This window comes from Ovis aries, chromosome 3 (genome assembly GCF_016772045.2).
Source record: "Ovis aries strain OAR_USU_Benz2616 breed Rambouillet chromosome 3, ARS-UI_Ramb_v3.0, whole genome shotgun sequence".
Lineage (NCBI taxonomy): Eukaryota > Metazoa > Chordata > Mammalia > Artiodactyla > Bovidae > Ovis > Ovis aries.
In genome coordinates this window covers 203,000,596-203,024,791 of record NC_056056.1, presented here as the reverse complement: position 1 = coordinate 203,024,791, position 24,196 = coordinate 203,000,596, and the positions used below count along the sequence as shown (strand labels likewise).

The following is a 24,196-nucleotide window of genomic DNA, read 5'->3' as shown; positions in this document are numbered from 1 at the left end:
TGACAGTAGGAAAGTGGCCATTACAGGGTCAGTGCAGGGACAAGTCAGGAATGCGACTTCCCTGGTGGCCTGGTGGTTAGAGACTCGGCTCGGCCACTGCAGGGGGTGTGGGTTCCACCCCTCGTTGGGGAACCGAGATCCTGCATGCCATGTGGCATGGCTAAAAAATAAATTAAAAATTTTTAAAAAGAACAAATCCTAAAGGAAATCAGCCCTGAGTATTCATTGGAAAGACGGATGTTGAGGCTGAAACTGCAATACTTTGGCCACCTGATGTGAAGAACTGACTCATTGGAAAAGACCCTGATGCTGGGAAAGATTGAGGGCAGGAGGAGAAGGGGACGACAAAGGATGAGATGGTTGGATGGCATCACCGACTCAATGGACATGGGTTTGGGTGGACTCTGGGAGTTGATGATGGACAGGGAGGCCTGGCGTGCTGCAGTTCATGAGGTTGCAAAGAGTTGGACACGACTGAGCGACTGAACTGAAGGAAGGTTCCAGGCAGTGATCAAGAATGTGAGTTTGAGGTACCTCTCATTGTTTTATAGGATACACTTCAGTGGTTTTTGATGTATTCACAAACTTGTGCAGCCAGTATCACTATCTAATTCCAGAACATTTCATCACCCCCCAGAATAAGCACTGTATAAATTAGCCATCACTCCCCACACCCCATTCTCCCACCCCTGGCAACCACTAATCTCCTTTCTGTCTCTCTAGTCGCCTTTTCTGGGCATTTCACATACATGGAATCATATGGTGTGGCCTGTTGTGTCTGGCTTTTTCACTTAACATAGTGTTTTCAGAGTTCATCCGTGGTGTGGCTTATATCAGTGTCACTTCCCTTTCTGACTAAGCACTGCTCTGTTGTATGGATATATCACAATTTGGTTTGTCCATTTCCCAGTTGATGGGCATTTGCGTTGTTACTGCTTTGTGACTATTATGAAATAATGTTGTCATGAACATTTGCTTGCAGGTTTTTCTGTGAATAGACATTTCAGTTCTGTTGAGTATATGTATCGAAGAGTAAAATTGCTGGGTTGTGTGGTATTTAATGGTTACCCTGTGTTTAATTCTTGGAGAAACTGAAGTGTGCCGTACCGTTCACGTTCCCACCAGCTGTGCACGAGGATCCCAGTTTCTCCGCATCCTCACCAGAGCTTACTGCCTAGCTTTTTATTTCAGCCATCCTAGTGAGTGTCAAGTTGTAGCTGTTGGTGGTTTTGATCTTCATTTTCCTAATGACTGAAGATGTTGAGCGCCTTTCTGTGTGCCCACTGGACAGAATTTCAAGCTGTATTTTTGCAGCCCCAGATTTTGCCCTTGGGACAGTACTAATTTACTTGGTTATGTCAACTGCTCTCTAATCACAATTGGTAATTCTGAGATTCAGAATGGGAGAAAGAGTGAAGCTTTTTATAAAGCACTGAAGCAGTTTCTTTTGAATGTGATCATATAATTGGGGAATTTCTTAGTTTTATGTTAGTACTTACGAAAAATAGATCTCCAAACAGATTTGGCCATCCAATGGTATTTCTTATAATAATATAACTTTACATTTTTATAGCTCTGGTCTCTTTTTAGGTCATTTTCAATATATCATCTCATTTGTAATCTTCATAACACTACTGTAAAATGATAGGTGGATGGATGGACGGATATTACTATTCCCATTTTTGAGAAGTAGAATCTCAGGCTCACACAAATAGTAGGCTTTAAATTCAAGCCTTCTGACTTCTGTCTTTCTATGGTAGTGAATTATTAGCCAAGTCAAGGATTGGGGGGTGAGCCTGCATTGCTAAAAATCAGTGATACGCCCATCTCCAAAAGGACATTAGAGGCTTGGCCACATCCCTATAGATTGTTACAGACCTGAGAATTCATTATTTGGATATATGTAAACTAGAATGAATTCTCAGTTTTCCATTTAACCCCTCTAGCTAGAAACAAAAATTATAATAAAAGAGCAGAGTTGTGTATCCCTGTGTATTCCTCACACTTGGGGGTGCTATACAGAGGATATCTATACAGAGGATATCTATACAGAGGATATCTATACAAAGGAGCAAAGCTGGGACTGGATTTGAAATGTGAGGAGAGGGCAGAAAGCCCTTGGTTCCTGGCCTCCGCCTATCGTGGCCTCCAGCTCCCAACCCCCATATTCTTAAATTGATCAACTTGGGAAACCAGAATTTAAAGGCAGAATGAATGCAGAGAAAGTGGACTGCTGCTGCTAAGTCGCTTCAGTCGTGTCCGACTCTGTGCGACCCCAGAGACAGCAGCCCACCAGGCTCCCCCGTCCCTGGGATTCTCCAGGCAAGAACACTGGAGTGGGTTGCCATTTCCTTCTCCAGTGCATGAAAGTGAAAAGTGAAAGTGAAGTCACTGAGTCGTGTCCAACTCTCAGTGACCCCATGGACTGCAGCCTACCAGGCTCCTCCATCCATGGGATTTTCCAGGCAAGAGTACTGGAGTGAGGTGCCATTGCCTTCTCTGAGAGAAAGTGGACTATTTGAGACCAAATAAAAATTGACCTTGAAGCTTAAGTTAACTGTGATATCACATTAAAAGCTGAACGTTACTTTTAAAGGATGGGAAAAATGAGTGACTTTTAAAAATAGAGTCTCAAGTTCTTGAGCAATCTCTTTTAAAGAATATTTATTGAGGCTGCATTGGGTCTTAGTTGCATCATGTGTGATCTTGTGCTGGGGGCGCACAGACTCACTAGTTGCCATGCGTGGGCTTACTTGCTCCGAGGCATGTGGGATCTTAGTTCCCTGACCAGGGATCGAACCTGTGTCTCCTGCATTGCAAGGCAGATTCCTAACCACAGGACCACCAGGTGAGTCCCAAGTCCTTAAGCAGTCTTTTTTTAACAGTTTTTTAAAAAGACTTAAGTAACTTAAGAAGAGGAGGAAAAGCAACAATCTGTTGATTGTATAGGGTTGAATTTTGTTAACTGTGAAACACAGTTTGTCTACTCATTTTCTTTTGATCTGTGAAAAGGTTAAATTTGCTTTTTACCATCTTGAACCTATCTACAGCTTATGGTTTTAGAATTTAGAAGATGTACACTCTTCTTTCTGAAGCTCTTGCTGTTGTCATGTATCTTTTTTCTAACTTAGAGCTATTTACTCTTGAAGTATGTATCACTACTTTGACAAGTTTACCTTTACTTTGAAAGGGAATTTCCATGAAGCATTTAGACATCTTCCATAGGATGACCTACCTTTCCCAAACCAGCATCAAAGCTTATTCTATCAGGAAATTTTAAAAAATAATTTTTGAAGCCGTGTACTCTCGCTAGAGAGGATATCATCTATTGAAGCTCTTCTGCTTGCTTTCAAAATATTTTTTTGAAAAATGTATATATACACGCAAGTATATGTATATATTTTTATTTTACCATGTTGGTAGCACCAAACAGTGGTAATAGTAACTCATTCTCATGACTGAACATATAAATCAAAAGCATACGGAAGGACTTGTAGGTAAATAATGATTTCAGTTATTACATAGTGTGAAATGTTTCTGTAAGGGAACTTGGGGATAAGTAATGTAATTGTGTTGTAAGATTTTCAGAAGTTGTAAGATTTAGCAGAAGTGCAGAACAAAAATAAAACTTACCAGCAAAAAACATAAAGGTAGATTGTCCTCTGAGTGATTGTGTAAACGTTGAAGATAGTGTAATAGTGATGAGGCATAAAAACTGCTCACCCGCCTTTGAAATTCCTTTTTTTTGTTTTTATTTCTTTATGTATTTGGCTGTATTGGGTCTTGGCTGCAGCATGAGAACTCTTAGTTGCAACATGTGGGATCAGTTCCCTTGATGAGGGATCAAACTCAGGCCTCCTGCATTGGGAGCGCAGAGCCTTAGCCACTGCACCACCAGGGCCTTTATGAAACAGAGATACATGCGCCTATGTGGATATCTTCAAAGGTCACCATTTTCTCTGCCCATACTTACTTAATCTTGCTTTTCCATTTTTCATGTAAAGAGGTTTCTAGACATAGTTTCTCTTTCAGTTCTCATGTTTTTGGTAATGTGTTTATCTGGGGCTCTTCTTTGTGTTTTGTGCATGTTATCTCATTATTCCTCACATTAATCACATGAGGTAAGCCCTACCATTATGCGTAGCTTAAGGGTGAAGAAACTGAAGCTCAAAGGGGTTAAGTAATTGATTCAAGGTCACAAAGATGATCAGTCATATTCACAACTGAGATTTTGACCCAGTTTTGTCTGACAGCACTGTCTTCAGCTGTAAGCTATATACAGTCAGCCGCAAAGCTAGAATGGTGACATGTTCACAGTAATCCTTTATTTTGTTGCTTCTACTGAAGCCCCTGCCCCCCTTCTGAGAAGCCCACTGATCTCAGAGCGACTTGTGAGTCACTTAGCTCCAGCTCAGAAATGCCTCAGATGTCTGAGCAGGTCATTTTGCAGGGTCTGGATGGTCAGTTCACACCTTAGGCGAAAGCTCTGGCAAAACCTTAGGAGGTCAGCTATTGAGGGTTTAAGCCAATGGATCTGAAAACCACCGAGTGCTTTTCTGCCACCCCAGCTCAGCAAGGACGGGAGCATCTGTGAAACAGGTCCCTGCCCGGTGAAGTGTTCAGCCCCGTGGGCACTGGTGTTCTGAGTAGCCACTTCTCATCTGGGAGCAGTAGCTATGTAGAGACAGGGGTGGCATCCGGGGGTCATCTTGATCATGGACAAAAAGCCTGCAGTGTCCTCACAGTGATATGGCCACTGACCACGATGTCTTCCTTTCCACACTGCGTCAGGGCTTCCCCCTGGGCGTTCTGTGGAAAATGCTGTCTGGTTAATATCTAGCTACTCTTTTTCCTGATCTGTAGTCCAGCTTACTTAGCGGTGCCCATGGGTTCGATCTCCAGGCAAGGTTTACTTTTTTACCCAAGAGATCCAGATTCTACTTCAAGCTCACCTCCGGCAACCTTTTCCCTGGGCTCCCAGACCATTTCCAGTGGCTCCCCTCCTTTCCTTCATAATAAATTCAGTTGACATTCAGCTGATCAGTTGGAGGCTTACTTTCCTGGAAGGGACCTTGATTCTCCTTTTTAGGGCTTCCCTGATGGCTCAGGGGTAAAGGATCTGCCTGCAATGTAGGAGATTCAGGAGATGTGGGTTTGATCCCTGGGTCGGGAAAATCCCCTGGAGAAGGAAATGGCCACCCATTCCAGTATTCTTGCCTGAACAATCCCATGGACAGAGGAGCTTGGCAGGCTACAGTCCAAAGGGTCTCAAAGAATCGGTTACAACTAAGTGATTAAGCATGCATGCAAAAAGATCTTAAAAGCAGATTTTCTTTAGAAATTCAGTGAATGTTTTAATGAAACAGAGGCCCAGGTCAGTTCTCCTGGGGAAAAAAAGAAAAACTTGGATTTTTTTTTTCTTACTATTGAGTTGTAAGAGGTCTTTATATATTCTGAATATATGTGTGTGTGTGTGTATATATATACACACACACACATATATATATAATACCTTAGTCTGTGTCTGTGTCTTGCCTTATCATTTTCTTAATGGTATCTTTCAAAGACAAGTTTTAAATTTTGATGATCAGTTTAACCATTTTTTGTTTAGAGTTAATGTTTTTCAGACCTAAGAAATCTTTGCTGTCTGTAGGGTAGCAAAGGTTTTTCTCCTGTGTTTTATTCTAAAAGTTGTATAGTTTTAGATTGTGTGTTTAGGTCTGTGATTAGTTTCATGCTAATCTTTGTGAAGGGAGTGAGATGTGGGGGTTCAGGTTTTTTTTTTTTCTGCATAGATACCTAGTTGTTCTATAAATTATTGAAAAACTTTCTTTTCTCTAATATATTACCTTGGAAACTTTGGTTAAAAAAAAGGTCAACTGACCACATATGTTTAGATCTGTTTCTGTACTTGGTTCAGTTACACTGATCTATAGATGCCTGTCTCCATGCCACTATCACACTATTCTGAGTACTGTAGGTTTATATTAGGTCTTGAAACAAGTACTATAAGTCTTTCAAACTTTGTTCTTTTGTGCCTTTTTTTTTTTTTGCCACATCTTGCACAGCTTGTGGAATCTCAGTCCCCCAACCAGGGATTGACTCTGAACCACTGCAGTGAAAGCCTGGAGTCCTAACCACAGTACATCAGGGAGCTTCCCACATTTGGTTCTTTTTCACACTTCTTTTGACCATTCTATTTAGTACAATCAGCCAATCAAATCCCTAACCACCCCCCCTCAAAAAAGCCATCTAGAATTTTGATTTAGGTTGCAAATGAATCTATAAATCGATTTGGTAAAAATTGACATCTTGATATTTAATCTTCCATGAACGTGGTATATACCTCTCCATTTTTTGAGATCTCTTTTTTCACAGCAGGATTTTGTAATATCAGTGTTCAGGTCTTATACATGGGGTTGTTTTTTTTTTTGACATTTTCTCTAAGTTGATGTTCATGCAGTTGTTAAGTTTCATATATATTTTTTCATTCCATTGTTGGGTTGTTCACTGCAAATATGTAGAAATGTAATTGATTTTTGTATATTAACTGTGTATCTTGCAACCCTGCTGAATTCACTTGGTTTTATTAGGTTTTAGGTCTAAGTTTCCATAGGATTTTCTAGGCACACCAGCATGTCGTCTGTAGATTAAGACCACTTTATTTATTCCTCTCCAGTGCTTGTGCCTTTTATTTCCTTCGGTTGTCTTATTGCGCTGGCTAGGATCTCCAGCACAATGTTGAAGAGAAGTGGTGAGAGTGGGAAAGAATCCTTGCCTTACTCCTGCTCTTAGGGAGAAAAGTGTTGTCTGCCACTAACTATGATGTTAAGTGTTGGTTTTTCATAGACACCTTTGTCAGACTGAGGGAGTTTCCTTCTGTTCCTAATTTGCTAAAATGTTTTATAATTGAATTTGTCAAGTGCTTTTTCTGCATTGATTTGAAATGATCGTGATTTTTAACTTTTATTATATCAAAATGACAAACTTTGATTTTCAGATGCTGAGAAAGCTCACATCCTTTAGATAAGCCCCACTGGGTAATGATAGACTGTCCTTTTTGCATATTGCTGCTTGGATTCGCTAATGTCTTGGACCCATTGCTGGCAATGGACCAGCCAGATGGGCAAATCCACATCAGGTATTTGGAATGAGTCTGAGCCCCCTCTACAGATGTCTCATGTCTTACTAAAGCTTGTACTTGTTCAAATAATCTTGCCTCCTTTTTCACCTGCCTTTTAAAATATACTGTTACCAGTGACAGTGTGTGAATATGTGGGGCAAGTTTTAAAGTATGAATTTTAGAGTAAACAGCAAGTTCTAAGGGTAGGGACTCTATCCCATTCATTCTATCAGTGTAAGATTAAATCCCACTGGTTTACCGAGACCGGAATTACAGTGGCTCATACAGAATGGAAATTTGTTGTTCTTTCCCACTCCTCGTACAAGTTGCATTGGGCAAAAGTCCTCATAGGCCGAGACGTCATCTGGTTCACCACTGTGCCAACCCAAGGATTGTGACGTTCGTTATTCTTGTGACCCACGAGGACTGCATCTGCCTTTGAGCATCAGCAGAGGGAGGGAAGGATTGAAGGAGAAGAGGAGGAGCAGGCCTGCTAACTTTTAAGGAAGACGCCTGGAAGCTCCATGAGAGACTTCCTCCTGTACGTGCCGCTGACTAGTCCTTAGTCATATGGTCACAGCAAGGCCAGGGTTTTGAGGCAAGAGTCATGGGGACTAGTCATTCTCTGTCTGTTGGAAAAATCTAATAGTTTTTTCTCTTGAACTTAAATGTTTTGCTGACAGTTCCTGAAACAAGGTTATGTGCAACATTTCTCCTTCTGGGCCTGAGTTTCCTAGAATAGTAAAGTCATGTTAACAAAGAGAGTGGAAGAGAAAAGTCATGTTAATGTACACAGTCTGCTGTGTGGATGGAAACAGTTGATTCTCAATATCCGTATCGCTAGGACCCCACATGATATGTGGCAGTAAATGTCTGCTGTCTCTGTATATTGTATTTACGCTTCCTCGTTGGAATCTCCATGCTAGAATAAAAATGGGAAAGGTAAACTTGTTCCAGTTTGTCCAGATGGTAAGATTCAGGGCAGAGTCCCTCTGCTGTACACCTGAAACTGTCACCACATTGTCAGTCAGCTGTACTCCAATACAGAACAAAAAGGGTTAAAAAAAAAAGGTAAAGGTTCCGAATTGTATTAGATACTGACAGTGCCTAAAGCTGTGTCAGATATGCGAGAGGAAGTCTGTACCTGGGGCTCATGGGTACATACTAGAGTAGGGATTAGGGCTTAGTGGTCAGGAGCAGTGGTAAGAGAGTGAAGGCCAGGCCCTCTTAGAGGTTAGAGTGTTTTGTGCTTGTCTTGATCACACCATGCTCGCAGGCTCTGCGGAAACAAGCGTTGAGCACCTGCCAGCACTTTGCCTGGTTCCAGGGCTAGGAAGGGCCTTGCTTCTGGGAGACACAAGAAGGAAGGACTGAGGAGCATCTGAGCTTTGAGACAGAAACTTGAGTCTTGGTGGTGTGATTGTTTCTTCCCTGGTCAGGGAGTAGCAGCAGGCAGAGAGGGAGTGGATGTGGGCCCGTGCAGAGGAAGGGTACGGGCATCTGACACTCTGGTGGTACACTCTCCCTGTTTTTATCCAGATGATTGGTTCCAAAGAACCGCATCAAGAGAGGAAAAGAGATCCCAGAAGGGGAGCCCAGAACCCCAAGTCTGTTTGACTGGAGGGAGGGTGCATGGAACAGTCCTATTTACCTCTCGAGGTGCTGACTTGGCTCGGCTGACATTTGTGGTTCTGGCAGAGAGTGCCACTCCCTCCAGGCAACTCATGTAGATTGGCTGTGCTCCGCAGCAAGGATGGAGGACCAAGCAAATTGTAAGACTCCTCAATGCCAGGCCGAGTCCTGAGCTGGGGTGGTGGTGGTGTTCAGTCCCTGTCATGTCTGACTTCTTGTGACCCCAAGGACTGCAGCCCCCCAGGTTCCCCTGTCCTCCACTATCTCCCATGCATGGGTGCGTGTCTGCTAAGTCGCTTCAGTTATCTCTGACTCCCTGCAACCCTGTGGACTGTAGCCCACCAGGATCCTCTGTGCACAGGATTCTCCTGGCAAGAATACTGGAGTGAGTTGCCATGTCCTCCTCCAGGGGATCTTCCCGACCCAGGGATCAAACTCATGTTTCTTATGTCTTCTGGATTAGCAGGCGGGTTCTTTACCACTGCGCCATCTGGGAAGCCACCACTATCTCCCAGAGTTTGCTCAAATTCATGTCCATTGAGTCGGTGATGCTATCTAATCATCCCATCCTCTGCCACCCCCTTTGCCTTTTGCCTTCAGTCTTTCCCCAGCATCAGGGTCTTTTCCAATGTGTCAGCTCTTCACAGCAGGTGGCCAAAGTATTGGAGCTGGTGTGTTAGCACACCTCATCTCATTTTGTCCTCCCAACAGCCCTACACATCTGCCGTCAGTCCCTGATTTTTGCAGATGAGAAACCTGAGACAGGAAGGATGAGCATTAGCAACTCAAGTGGCAGGTGTTGTTCAGTCGCTGAGCCGTGTCTCACTCTTTGCTGCCCCATGGACTGCAGCACGCCAGACTTTTCTGTCCTTCGCCATCTCCCAGAACTTGCTCAAACTCATGTCCATTGAGTCAGCGATGCCATCCAACCATCTTTTCCTCTGTTTTCCCCTTCTCCTCATGCTTTCAGTCTTTCCCAGCATCAGGGTCTTTTCTAATCAGTTGGCTCTTCGCATCAGGTGGCCAAAATATCGGAGCTTCAGCTTCAGCATCATTCCTTCCAATGAATATTCAGGACTGATTTCCTTTAGGATGGACTGGTTGGATCTCCTTGCAGTCCAAGGGCCTCTCAAGAGTCTTCTCTGACACCACAGCTCAAAAGCATCAATTCTGAAGCACTCAGCCTTCTTTATGGTCCAAGTCTCACATCCATACATGACTACTGGAAAAACCACAGCTTTGACGAGAGAACCTTTGTCGGCAAACTAATGTCTCTTTTTTAATATGCTGTCTAGGTTTGTCATAGCTTTTCTTTCAAGGAACAAGTGTCTTTTCATTTCATGGCTGCATTCACCATCTGCAGTGATTTTGGAGCCCAAAAAATAAAGTCCCTCACTGTTTGCATTGTTTTCCCATCTATTTGCCATAAAGTGATGGGACCAGATGCCATGATCTTTGTTTTTTGAATGTTGAGTTTTAAGCCAACTTTTTCACTCTCCTCATTCACCCTCATTAAGAGGGTCTTTAGTTCCTCTTTGCTTTCTGCCATAAGGGTGGTATCATCTGGATAGCTGAGGTTATTGATATTTTTCCTGGCAATCTTGATTGTAGCTTGTGCTTCATCCATCCCGGCATTTCACATGATGTACTCTGCGAAAAAGTTAAATAATCAGGGTGACAGTATACAGCCTTGACGTACTCCTTTCCCAATTTTGAACCAGTCCATTGTTCCATGTCCAGTTATAACTGTTGCTTCCTGACCTGCATACAGTTTCACAGGAGGCAGGTAAGTTGGTCTGGTATTCCCATCTCTTGAAGAATTTTCCACAGTTTGTTGTGATCCACACAGTCAAAGGCTTTAGTGTAGTCAATGAAGCAGAAGTAGATGTTTTTCTGGAATTCTCTTGCTTTTTCTATGATCCAGTGGATGTTGGCAATTTGATCTCTGGTTCCTCTGCCTTTTGTAAATCCAGCTTGTTGGTTCACGTACTGTTGAAGCCTGGCTTGGAGAATTTTGAGCATTACTTTGCTAGCGTGTGAAATGAGTGCATTTGTGCGGTAGTTTGAACATTCTTCGGTATTGCCCTTCTTTGGGATTGGAAGGAAAACTGATCTTTTCTTGTCCTCTGGCCACTGCTGAGTTTTCCATATTAGCTGGAAGATTGAGTGCAACACTTTTCACAGCATCATCTTTTAGGATTTGAAATAGCTCAATGGGAATTCCATCACCTCCAGTAGCTTTGTTCGTAGTGTTGCTTCCAAAGGCCCACTTGACTTCACACTCTAAGATGTCTGGCTCTAGGTGAGTGATAACACCATGGTAGTTATCTGGGTCATTAAGATCTTTTTTGTATAGTTCTTCTGTGTATTCTTGCCACCTCTTCTTAATATCTTCTGCTTCTCTTAGGTCCATAATGTTTGTGTCCTTTATTGTGCCCATCTGTGCATGAAATGTTCCCTTGGTATCTCTAATTTTCTTGAAGAGATCACTATAAGTCTTTCCATTCTGTTGTTTTCCTCTATTACTTTGCGTTGTTCACTTAGGAAGGTTTTCTTACTTCTCCTTGCTTTTCTTTGGAACTCTGCATTCAAATGGATATATCTTTTCTCCCTTGCCTTTTGCTTCTCAACTATTGTAAGGCCTCCTCAGACAGCCATTTTGCCTGTTCGCATTTCTTTTCCTTGGGGATGGTTTTGATCTCTGCCTCCTGTACAATGTCATGACCCTCTGTCCATAATTCTCCAGGCATTTTGTCTATCAGATCTAATCCCTTGAATCTATTTCTCACTTCCAGTGTATAACCATAAGGGATTTGATTTAGGTCATACCTGAATAGTCTAGTGGTTTTCCCTTCTTTCTTCAATTTAAGTCTGAATTTTGCAATAAGGAGCTCATGATCTGAGCCACAGTCAGATCCCAGTCTTGTTTTTGCTGACTGTAGAGTTTCTCCATCTATACAAACGGCAGAGCCAGAGTCAAACCCCATCTGCCTGATTTCCCAGCCCAGGATTCTTTCTATAGAGAAAAAGAGCTAGAAACTCCCTGGGCCTCACCTAGGACTAAGTGGCTTATACACCCAGAAATGGAGCTGGAGGCCTTCACCTCTTACCCCCTGCAGAGGGTTCCAGCCACATTCGGCAAGGTTTTCGTCCCCCACGCTTCCACTTCCAGGAACACTGGTCGTCCCCCACGTGGCCCGTGGTCCACACCTGTTGCTGACCACACCACCAACCCCCCCACCCCCCCCACCATCCTCTTGCCGGGACTTGTTTCCAGGGGACTGAACGTGTCTCATTTCTCTCGCCCCTGCAGATGGATCTGTCTGTAGAAACACTCTTTAGCTTTATGCAGGAGCGCCAGAAAAGGTACGCGAAATACGCCGAGCAGATCCAGAAGGTCAACGAGATGTCAGCCATCTTGCGACGCATCCAGATGGGCATCGACCAGACGGTACCGCTGCTGGAGCGCCTCAACAGCTTGCTGCCCGAGGCCGAGCGCCTGGAGCCCTTCAGTGTGAAGCCCGACCGCGAGCTCAGGCTGTAGCCATGTCCCCGGGCACCACCAGGGCCGCGGGGCCTTTGGAACCAGAGACACGGGAAGTGACCTAGGTCGGGGGAGTGTGGTGCTCCCCGAGGGCATGGGAGGCAATCCGTTGTCCTGGAGACCTGTGATGCCCCAGCCCTCCCCTTGACGCGCTCTCCCCTGCAAAGCCAACCAACCTGCCCTCGATGGTCTCCGAAGTGGGAATATTTGAACTCTTAGGAATTCTGTACAGAACCCTGCCTTGGGAATTATTATTTTTTAATTTAGTTTGCTTTTTAAAAAATTGACAGTGTATATTATCTAATCTAGCTTGCAGACTTAAACTATGAAGAGAAGGGGGAAGAAGATTTGAGGAAGCCCTGTGTCCCTGATGTCTCTGTGGCATTTTTCTCCGCAGGCTGTCCGGGTTGCAAACATAAAGAGCTAACTTAATCCAGGTGTGCGTGTCATGTTTCCATCGCAGCCAGCCTCGATCCGGCCTGGCAGGGCGCTGGCATCGCTCCTGTGTCAGCTCAGGGTGTCCCTGCCATGTCGTCACTGGAAACCGAAGCCTCCCTTTCCACAACCTGGTTGGGTTTGTCTCCCACTGATAATGGGTTTCCTTGATGCAAACACAGTTTAGGTTTCCTCTTGTTACATCAGCGATGGCAGGACTCCAGTTTCTGAAGCAGGTTTTAGCCAGCGTTGCTTTACTAGTTTCGCAGACGCGTGGAGCAGAGGGGAAGAGCGCACACCCAGCAGGCATCCACGGGGCCCACTGCCTGGGCCAGACCCTGTGTCTGCATACAGAAAGGGCTGTGTAGTCCCTGCCCTTCTTTCCTGAAGAGAAAAAACAACTCAAGTGCTGCTGAATTTCTCTGGGAGTTTAGGAAATGAAGCAATTTGAGGAGCCACAGAAGTTCTTAGCACAGTACTTTGCACGTTGTAAAGGTTCTAGTGGAAGAGAAGACTGCAGAAGCTAAGAAATGGAACGTAGGACCGACCCAGGCCGGCGGACAGAGACCAGGAGCCGGGGATAGAGAGAGGTCACGGGGGCCCACGGGGCTCCCGAGGTTTCTCCAAGCCTCAGAGGGTGACTTTTTATGTGTCCAAACAGCCTTTAGTATGTTTATAAGGTTACAATTGATCCCATTTAATTTAGCATCTCTCAGGTAAACGTCATCTGATTCTTCTAATCAGATTTTGATTGAGTTTGATCAGACTCCTGTAAGGTTCTTAGAACCCAGAGTAAAATGTAGAAGATACAACTGCATGATGGCTTAAGTATAAACATTCCAAGCTCAATGGAAAATGTAATTTTCTAAAATTTTAGACATGATGTAAAAGTCAACAGCGTCTAGAATTCTCTAAGGCCCAAAACATATGAAGATGGTTCACTCTTTCGGAGCCGGAAAGACAGGTTGGAACCCAGAGCCAAATGAAGAGGCCAAGATGGTGTCTGCCTTCCTCGGAGAGCACCCTTCTGGGAACCGCTTCTTTGCACCATGAGGAAAGTGGGTAGACAGACACCCAGCCCAGGAAGGTGAAGTGGCCTGAGGGAGCCAGGGAGGGGTTGGAAGCCCTGCCCTGGGCGTGGGGAGCTAGACTTTCAGAGATCAGAGGTTTGGGGGCCATGCTGGTGAAAGAAGCTCTTCTTTTTCTGCTTTTTCCAAGTTGTATTCCCTCCTGTTTTTTTTTTTTTTTAATTATTTAATTAGAGGGTAATTACTTCACAATATTGTGGTGGTTTTTGCCATACATCAACCTGAATCAGCCACAAGTATACTTGCGGTCCCCCCGCCTCCTGAACTCCCTTCCCACCTCCCTCCTCACCCTGTCCCTCTAGGTTGTCCCAGAGCACCAACTCAGGGGCCCTAAGAAGCTTGTCCTTATAAATGCCTTTGACGGTCAGGATTTTAGTGGGGCTTTAAACCATTTCTAGAGCAGTTCATCAGAGTTCACATCAGGAAAGATGCTCTGTAATTTTAGAAGCCTGCTGAGTAGCTAAGGTTATTCTAGGAAACGTCATGGGGATGGGGAGGCCACAGTGTTTGTTAAATAATGCCCCCACCACCACCACTGCCACGTGCTTTTTCCCCCCCACACACACACTTTTAATATTAAAATTTCATAATACCTTTTAGTATCTGATGTGGCTACATAAACACCCCCTTTTTCCTAACTTCACTTTTTTTTTAAACTTTAAACTGGCAGAAAAGCTGAAAAAAATAATACAAGGCATTCTCATCTTCCCTTCCACTAGACTGACAGAACGTGCCATTTTTCAGCCCTCACCATCTTTGTCTTTTAAGTTCCTGTGATATCAGAACTTGGTTCTGAACATCAAGTAGCTTGTAGCCTTCAAAGAAGGAAGGGCTAGTTGTCTACCAAGCTGTAAGAACAGCTCAGGGGTGAGGTCCCATTATCCTCACTGCACTTAATACAATTTATAAATAAAAGCACATAACACAGTGACAAACTATGTCACTAGGCCTGTGTCACTAGCGCTTTCTCACTGTTCCGTTGCAGCTGAGATGGTTTGTACGTGGCAAAAAGGCAACCTAGCACAGCGTGCAAAACTTCTCTGCCAGCCACCTCTCCATCCAGTTCTTTTCCTTCTTATAAAGATGCTAGACAAAACATGGTATTAACTTAGATTTGGGTCCACAGGCTACTTATTACTGGGAAGAGGCAGTAAGAACAATAGGCAGACCTGATGTGTTTTGAAATAATTCTAGTCAATTTAATATTTATGGTATGTGGTGGTTTTGCAGTGTTGTCCACTTTGGCCAAATTGGATTACGTTTCCCGGAATTCCCTTCCCTGTCCCTTTTTGATTAGGGTTGGCCACGAGAGGAATTTGCATGAGATTTGCTAGTGGAAGTAAAGCAACATGCATGCGCGCTTGATGAAAGTCGCTGTTGGTCAGGCCCTACTGCATCTTGTGCACATTTTCAGGGATCTGTTGCACCTATGGTGTGGGCAGCAGCTGGGCCAGCTCCCCAGAACTCTGCCTGCAGCTTTTCAGCATCTTGGATCAGGTAGGAGTACCAGCGTCTCCTTAGGTCTTCTGCAGCACAAAGGATGAGGGCTTAGAGAAGGGACGAGGCCAGCGTGGGTTCTGGTGGAGCCAGATGCTGGTTCTAGCTTGTTGCAGGCTTCAGGTGTCCTGGCTCTCCCCCACCACCCATTCTTCCATCCTCCACCACCCATCCCTCCATCCCCATCACCCATCCCTCTGCGGCCCACTGCCCATCCATCCCTCCATCCCCCACTGCCCATCCCTTCATCCTCCACTGGCCATCCATTCATCTCCACCACTCATCCCTCCATCCCCACCACCCACCCATCCATCCCCCACCGCCCATCCCTCCATCCCTCCGCCCACCACCACCCATCCCCACTGCCCATCCATCCCCATCACCCCATCCATCCATCTCCACCACCCATCCATCCATCCTCCACTGCCCATCCCTCCCCACTGCTCATCCAGCTGCTTTCCCGACCAAAGAAACAGCTGAACCAGGACTCTGACCAGCTCCTGTAATTAATTGCTTAAGGTAAGTCTCTTGAACAACCTCCTTATTCTATTTCATTCCTAACAGTTCTTCATGGATTGAACACTGACTGGTAACATTTCACTTTTTCCTCAATACTTTACTTTCTTGAACAGATTTTGGGAATGTAATGGGTTTGCTGTTTCCTAGAGTAATTGAAAATTTTATCTTCCTATTTTGTTTACCTCTCAGCTAAACCTGGATATGTAGTACGCAGTCAGAAATTACTTGAAATGTTGATGCTAAAAACTGAAAGGCAGAGTAGAGAGAAGGGAAATGTTTTCTTGTGGAATTTTTAGGTGTAGGTGTTTTCTTAATTTTGAGAGAAATAATTTTGCTTTCCCCTCACCCTGACTTTCATTCCTTTGTTAAGAGCTACACAGTGCCTAAGAGATGTCATTGTTGTTTTCTGGTTTGTGGTTGGTAACACTGAATTTCTTGCACACACACAAGGCATGTACCTCCCATGCAGATGTTGGGACTACAGAAGGAAAGGGTAACCAGAAAACGTAATTATTCCCATGCTTCAAACCATAGTGTTAAAACTTTTTTGGCAACTAAATCTAGTTGCTTATTAGTATAAGCAGTACTCATGTGGTGGGCTGGCTGTGTGTGTGTCCATTACTCTAAGGAGTTTGTTCAGGGTCATCAGTGTCAACATAAGACAGGATGGAACTTATTGATGATTCGATTAATTTTCTTCACCAATCAAGGCAAATTACTGTTGCTACCTTTTATTATATAGTGAAGCAAGATTTATGCTAAAAGCTTTTAATACGTCTTTGAAACTGTCATACTTCCCCTGACCAGAGAAGCTAGGCCACCACTGAGCTATTAACCCTCTCCCAGTTATCCTGTTTGCTTGTGACACCCTCCTCCAAAGTCATACTCTGCATGTCCTATAAGAAAGCATTTTGAACCGACTCCAGTGTGTTAGCCAGAACCAAAGGAATAAAAACAAGTTTCATTCCTTTGGTATAGATAACCAGCTTGGTATCTGTGTACATAAACTGTAACAATATGATTGACTTGCAGACTTCTTCCAAGTTGGTGCTGTGGTAATTCTCATGGTTGATTTTTGCAACATTTCAAAGATAATAACCAAGTATAATTTTGCTGTACAAGGATGAATGAGCCACACACAATGCAAGAAATAACTCACTTTCCTCTTTCATTGAGAGAAGAAGAGTAATATTTATAGAGAAAAAGCCCCTAGACCTAAATTTTGACTGTAGCCTACCAGGCTCCTCCATCCATGGGATTTTCCAGGCAAGAATACCGGAGTGGGTTGCCATTCCCTTCTCCAGGAGATCTTCCCAACCCAGGGATTGAACCTGGGTCTCCTGCACTGTAGGCAGACGCTTTACCATCTGAGCCACCAGGAAAGTCAAATTTTGTTTACTAGACCAAAAACATTTCTGCCTAGTGTCAGAAAAGGAAAACCACCAGATGGGAGCATCTACGGTAAAATGACGGTGAGGGTCCTGATGATGAAGTTCTTGTCCCCTTGTCCCATTGGGTACGCCTGACCCTTCACATCTGCACCCACTCTGCTTCCCCTTAGCCTGAGCCCTGGTCTGCTCATGTCACACCCAATCTAGCCCTTCGATGCCAGCCTGCTACAGCTGGTGGTCCCCAAGAGGCCCTCAAGTCTGTCTAAGTCGTAACTGGCTTGACCTTCAGGCCTTTGAACCCCTACAAGTTCCCATCCAAAGCCTCTCACCGAGGCATGTTCTCCCTCCTGCCACCTTACATCTTAAGGCAGAGTTATTCCTACGCCTTCCCTGGTGGCTCAGACAGTAAAGAATCTGCCTGCAATGCAGGAGACCTGGGTTTGATCCTTGGGTAGGGAAGGCATGGCAACCACTCCAGTGTTTTTGCCTGGAGACTCCCATGGACAGAGGAGCCTGGCGGGCTACAGTCCGTGGGGTCACAGAGTCGGGCCCAACTGAAAGACTAACCCTTTGTCTTTCTGTTCTTCTGTCCCACTCCCACCTCCACTTTTTGGCAAGGTCCTAGCCAAGACAGCTCTTTCTGGTCTTCACTCACTCCATCCAGTCCTTCTTACTTTTAAATTTTCTTAAATCTGACTTCAACTCGGAAGCCTTTCACAACCAACTGAAATGATGTCACCTGCGATTACCGGTGTCATCAGTATCCTGTCTGCTTGCACTGAAGATAAATGCTTTATTCCTTTAAAGCATCATCTTTTTCCTTTTAACTAACAACCTGATGAGGTTGAGCTTCTTGTCTCATGAGTCGTCGCGCCATGTCATCACTTAGAAGCGGAGAGGTCATTAGGACGTGCATGATGAGGATGGAGAACAGATCTTGAAATAACTACTTTCCCTCGGTTTTTCCTACAAGAATTCTAAAACTGTACAAAATGGACCATGAATGTCTGTCTTTTTTCTTCCTACCCTGCACCATTCTGGATTCAGCCAGTCAGCAAATGTTTACCTTTGAGGTTTCTATGCCATAGTGTGCATCTGAGGTACCCATAAGAGGATGAAGATGACGGCAGTAGACTGTTAGCTCTGACGCGTGTTCCCTGTGCAAGGTGGAGCCTGTGACACAGGCTGAAGACTCAGCATTTCGCCTTGGGCTGAACCTTCTGCAGGCCAGGCCCCACCACGGCCTCCCTAACCCCTTGAACATGCTGCAGAGAGAGGTCCCTTCTCATGTTTATGTATAAACAGGTACCAGTTTTGATTTTATTTCATCATATTAACATTCATGACACATCAGAATGAGAAATGCACAATTGTAACCATTCAACAGCTTGCCTTACTCCAAAAGAACACTATATTCATATTAAACATTTATACAGTCTTCCTACCCAACTTTACAAATGTCCTAAACCATTTTCCAGCATTTCTCACATCGAAGTCTAGTTCTGCTGTTTAATATCACCATTCTGTATCATCTGGTAGGCTCCAGCACTCCCTCTCCGACTCACGGTGCAGAGAACCAGCTACTCGGGGCCCATGGCCACCCATGTGGCTCCAGGGCTGACCTGAGAGGCTGTCTCCTCAGCTGGGAAGTCTCCATTCTGAGGGCTGATTATTTGACATTAGTGACCAAGAACTAACAGCTGTAGCATAGGACCACACTGGTCACAGGAAGGAAGGGGACCACGGCCAAGAGAAATCCCGAAGGTTGGAAGGCCAGTTCAGCCCAAAGATCTCATTAAAACCAAATCCCACAGCCCTCCTGAAACAGACAGCACTGGAGCCATTGCTTTCACTTCTCAAAAATGTTCCACAGTTGTGACCAGACTCTGGAAGCTGGGAGCTGTTACCTGGTTGGTGCGTGTGTACGTAACACATCAAAAATCAATGTGTGAAACCTTGACAGTTGGGTCTGATTACACCCAGAATTTGCATGTATAGAGAAAAGCTAAACTTAACAGAACCTTTCCAGTATGGCAACAATGCACTCCCTACAGTTTACTCACTTCATTTTACACCCATATCACAACCCATTATTTGTGCATAACCAGTTATGTTCTATGAAGCTCAGAATTGTCACGATCAAGTCAGTTTTGAATCATGTCATTCTATGCTGGTTTTAGCAGTCACCATAAGAAACATGAAGTCACATCCGACTCAAAGGACTGTCCATTTCTCACACGTAGAAAAACCTGAGATATGAGTCAGCAACTAGCTACACTTACAGTAAAGAACAACACGAACACCCACCCACCACCCTTAAAAAAAAAAAAAAGCTGCTGACGTGAATTAAGGCTTCAAAACAGGACCAGACTGTAGCTGACGAAACTCAAGCCAGGAAGTTTAAAAGCAGGTAAGTACTATCACTTGTTTACTTGTTCTAATCACCTAGTTTCAGCTGCCAGGGTTGATTCCATACAGTGATTGTAGGTATGGACTGAGACCACTTGGTCCCGCTCCATTTTGGTGTCCCTTCTACTAAAAAATGCTGCGGGTAGTTTGAGAATAGTGTGGGTGTGTCTTTCCACTCTGCTTGCGATGAAACAAAATTTGTCCGCCTCCTCCTCACCTTTCTATACCGTTTAGTTCTGAGCATTCCTGGCTTACGAAAGCCTCTCAGCCCTAGCGGTATGAAAGCCTAAGGAAATCGTAGAAAATACCACCTTTGTCACATGCTAAGGGGGGAAAAAAAAAACACTGAGAAAATAATAGCCGACTTAGCAGCAGCAGCTGCTCCTCAGTAGTTTGATCTTGTCCTTCCACAATTTTCTGCCTCTTGTTGTTTGCAATAAAATTCCACTTTATTGTTCCATTTTCACAAAATACCTCTGTGCAGTGAAACCAAAATAGAAAATACCTAGTTTGGCTGAGACCTTGAAGGGGGTGCTTCTCTGCTACCAAATAAATTCACATCTGGCTTGAAACCAGGTTAACCTTTACTTCCCAGGATTAACAAGCCCACCTTGAACAGTTCTTTTGATTTAGAAAGAGGGAGGTAGACTCATTTAGCCTCCCAACATTAGCTTAAATCACCATGCTGCCAGATTCCTGGCTGTTCAGTTGATCTCAGATAGCTTTGTCTTCCTTCTTCACAAAGCTGAGAAGAGGAGCTGGACCACTTCCATCCAGGCCTAACTGGAAATGCCTGCAGAGATCGTCTAAACTGGTCGAAAGGTGTGACTAGCTACCTACCTGTTCACAATGCCTAGAAACCGGGCCACCAGGCCTGGTAGTGGTGAAAGCCCCGACTTTCTGTCTGAGGTACTGGGGTTGCTCTAAAGTAGGTCTTGGCAAGGCCGCCTAATGGTCGGTCAGCAGAATGACGCTGGCCAGCTCAGCGGCTGGCGGGTGCGCTTGGATCTGTGCCTCAGCTTTGGACGTGATGGTTCCTTGTTGATTTACCATTAGGTTTTGTTCCTAACGGGGTCTCCCCGCCCGACCCACAGGCTGGCTCAGTCTCAGCGCTAAGGTGCACTTCGGAAGGGACCAGACAGGACTAGGATCTGAGATCTCTTTGTAGCACAACAAGAGAACGGTGGGGGCTTCCGTCCTCCAACTCCAAGTAGAACTCAATCTAGTAAGAAGGGGAGGATGTGCAATCCATTGCATAGAACTGTGTGACGTGTCTGGCGGAAAGCTGGCCTGGGCCCTTCCATTTGTGTTGAGAGAAGTATTAGCTGCTCTCTCAACTGCAGATGTTAAAAAAAAAAAAAAGAATGGTGTGGATCCATGTGTTGTTTTTACACCATAGCTCCATTTTCCAAAAATATATATGTACATATATATATTTCAGATTTACAGGGAATTAGTTTTCGTGAACAAGACAAGCCCTGTCCACGGGAGTCACAAGTGTCCTCCTGCTCAGGAGACCTCGATGATTTCCATGCTGCCTGAAAAGCTTGACTGGCTGCCCACCTTGCCCAGTTCCTCCCGCGACCGGTTCTCGGACCTGATGCTCTCACCGAACTCCATCTGGCAGCTTCGACGCTTGAATTGCTTCTCGAAGGGGCTCTCCTCGTGCCAGCTGCGCCGGGAGTCGGCCCTGTCGCCAGGCTTGTGGCGCCGGCGCACCGAGTGCCCAGGGTCCCCGCCGCACGTGGGCAGCTGGCTGCAGCTGAAGGCAGGGTGGCCCGCGCGGCCCCCGTAGACGGCCGAGGCCGAGTAGAAGTGTGGGGGCTCTGGTGCGAAATACCAGCTCTTGGTCAGGGCCGGCGCGGAGGTCTGGGGGGCCAGGAGGTCCGAGTGCCAGCCTTCCAGGCCCAGCCCCGTGGCCGACGTGGCCAGGTGTTGCTGGCTGGCCGAGAGGCCGAAGAGGAAGCGGGGCTGCCCGCGGTCCTCCACGCTCCCGCTGCGGTGCAGGGGCGACCACAGGGGCCTCCCTGGCCGGGGCCGCGCACCCTGGCCGCTGCCGTCAGAGGGCCGGGGCGGCGGGGCCTCCTCCCGGTCCGGGCTGGCCTCTGGCGTCTGCTCCGACACCTCCTGCACCGGAGAGAACTGGCAGGGCTTGCCCGCGCCTTCCAGGCTGGAGGCAGCGGGCTTGTAGAGCTCCAGGGCGGCCTCGGGGGATGCGAGCCCGCCGGGCGTCGGGGACACCGACTTGATGTCCAGCGAGAAGGAGCGCTTCAGGCGGCCGCTGTCCTCCAGCCTGTCTGGGGGCAGGTGGAGCCCGTTGAGCGCCTGGACCAGGGGGCCGTCGTCGGGGGCCGTGCTGGGGGGCGCAGGCCGGGGTCCCGCCCCCTCGGAGGGAGCAGGAGCCGGGTGGCCCGGGGGCGGCCCTGGGAGCAGCTGGCTCCCCTGTGCACCCTCCACGGGGCCGGGCCCAGCGACTGGCTCGCTTGGCTTCTCCAGGGGCAGCAGCTTCAGTTTGCTCTTGGGCCCAGTGGCCCCGGTCTGGCTCTTAATCCTCTTCTCGTAGTCCAGGAGCTGGCCCAGGAAATTGAAGTTGGGAGATATAGTAGGTCTTTTTTCTTTCACAAATCTGTGAGGAGAGGGAAAAACCAAAAAGGCTTGAATCTGACAGCTGACCTGTTAAAGTGATTAAGCTAGAGTAAGTGAAGAGGTGAGACGGAATTATCAGAGAGGTCCTCCCAAGACCTTTGGAAGATGGCTGGTTTAGAAGTTCAGGGAGTGGGTGGGGCAGGTGAGGGCCTCTGCCTTGGGGAGCTTTACAGACGACCCTGAGGATGTTAGAAAGCAGGGAGCCCAGCCCCAAAAGTTCTAGGTTCATCCTCCCTGTTTTCAAGGACTTAAGGCTTCCAGTGGGCTTCCCTGGTTAGTTCAGCTGGTAAAGAATCCGCCTGCAATGCAGGAGACCTGGGTTCGATCCCTGGGTTGGGACAATCCCCTGGAGGAGGGTATGGCAACCCACTCCAGTATTCTTGCCTGGAGAATCCCCGTGGAAGGAGGAGCCTGGTGGGCTATAGTCCACGGGGTCACAAAGAGTCAGACACGACTGAGCGACTTCAGCATGCGCAGTGTTTCCAGTGCAGCTGGTAACAGATGATTCTCTCCTCACCACCTGGGACACCCTCACCCCCACCCCGCCCCTGCACTGGTGTTCCCATCAGAAATACAGCCATGCCACCTTCAACTTTCCAATGTCACAGTCCCCACAGTGACTTCGAGACATTTCACATTTTTAATTAATGACCAAAAGAGAGAGGCTATCAGACGGCCAGAGCATCAAAGCACACACTTTCCAGTTCCCTGCTCTTTGTATTTAATGGGACAGAATAACGAGTCACACAGTGGACTTCTGCTAAGCATGTTAATGCACTAACAACAGTATTAGCTCAATTAGCCCTCAAAACTACCTACCATCACAGAGGTACACACAGTCCTTATGTGAACTGCCCCAGTCACACAGTTATTAAAGTATGGGGCTGGGATTCAAAACCAGGTCTAACATCTGGATTCATTCCTGTAACCACCTTGTTAAAAGAGTCACCAAGGGATCAAAACTAGTAGTAAACAGCTTTTCCATTTCGTGGCAGAAACAGACTCAGAAGTGGTAGATACGTTCTTTAGTGGCCCCTGATTCTCACGGACATGCCTCAGAAGATGCAGGAGTGAAACTACCCTAAGAAGTTGAATAAGGAAGGAAAGAGAAAACTCAAAAATAAACTCCTTAGAAATATGTAACCTAAAGCAAATTAACAAAGCCAGAAATAACTGACTCAACTGTGACAAGTGTAAATACAGGGTCTTCATGCTAAGACCCCCATGAGGATATGAGGGTGCCTTTCCTGCTGGTTTGTGTGGTGTTCAGGAGGACCTTAGAGGGCTAAGCCCGAGGGGAGGACCTGCCTCCCCACTTTCTTCCTCCAGTGAGAAGCTGTTCGAGTAGCTCATTTCTTTGTTCCAAATTTTCCAAGCTGAGGAAAAAATCCTATTGTTACAACAGGTCTGGTTCTGTGTGCATATATTTATTGATCCATTATCACATGGAGATGATCCACCTCTATCCAACAAGATACACAGAGGGCTCTGCTTCAAACATCCTTCAACAGAACCCCAGTCCTTGGTGCTGCTGTCATTGGCTGCCTTCTGTCTGGAGAATGAGATTGGGGACAACCCAGTCAGAAGTATACACTGCAAAATCTGGGCAAGTCTGGACAGCCACATGTAAATCAATGAGGTTAGAATACACCCTCACATCATACATAAAAAAATAAACTCAAAATGGCTTTAAGACTTAAATATAAGACATGACACCATATAACTAACAGAAAACATAGGCAAAACATTCTCTGACATAAATTGTACTGATGTTTTCTTAAGACTGTCTCCCAAGGTAATAGAAATAAAAACCAAAATAAACAAATGGGACCAATCAATCTTAGGAGCTTTTGCACAGCAAAGGAAACCATAAAACAAAAAGACAGCCAAGGAATGAGAGAAAATATTTGCA

The 24,196-nt window shown here is 45.8% G+C and overlaps 2 protein-coding genes and 1 non-coding gene across 5 annotated transcripts in view; 1 reads left to right on the top strand and 2 right to left on the bottom strand.

The window, feature by feature from the left end:
• Positions 1-12,731, top strand: part of BORCS5 (BLOC-1 related complex subunit 5) — a 97,813-nt gene extending 85,082 nt beyond the window's left edge. For all 3 annotated transcript variants that reach the window (XM_012175341.4, XM_004006853.4, XM_042247516.2), the window contains one exon: positions 12,069-12,731. In XM_012175341.4, coding sequence (XP_012030731.1) covers positions 12,069-12,299 — 231 coding nt within the window. In that variant the 3' untranslated portion in view covers positions 12,300-12,731. The remainder of the gene's footprint in view (positions 1-12,068) is intronic.
• A 4,416-nt stretch (positions 12,732-17,147) lies between these two features.
• TRNAC-ACA (transfer RNA cysteine (anticodon ACA)) lies at positions 17,148-17,220 on the bottom strand. Its single transcript has one exon. It is a non-coding gene; the product is annotated as a tRNA-Cys (tRNA).
• Positions 17,221-18,519: 1,299 nt separating this feature from the next.
• DUSP16 (dual specificity phosphatase 16) overlaps positions 18,520-24,196 on the bottom strand; it is a 91,895-nt gene continuing 86,218 nt past the window's right edge. Inside the window, exon 8 of the mRNA XM_042247513.2 lies at positions 18,520-22,264. Coding sequence (XP_042103447.1) covers positions 21,148-22,264 — 1,117 coding nt within the window. The 3' untranslated portion in view covers positions 18,520-21,147. The remainder of the gene's footprint in view (positions 22,265-24,196) is intronic.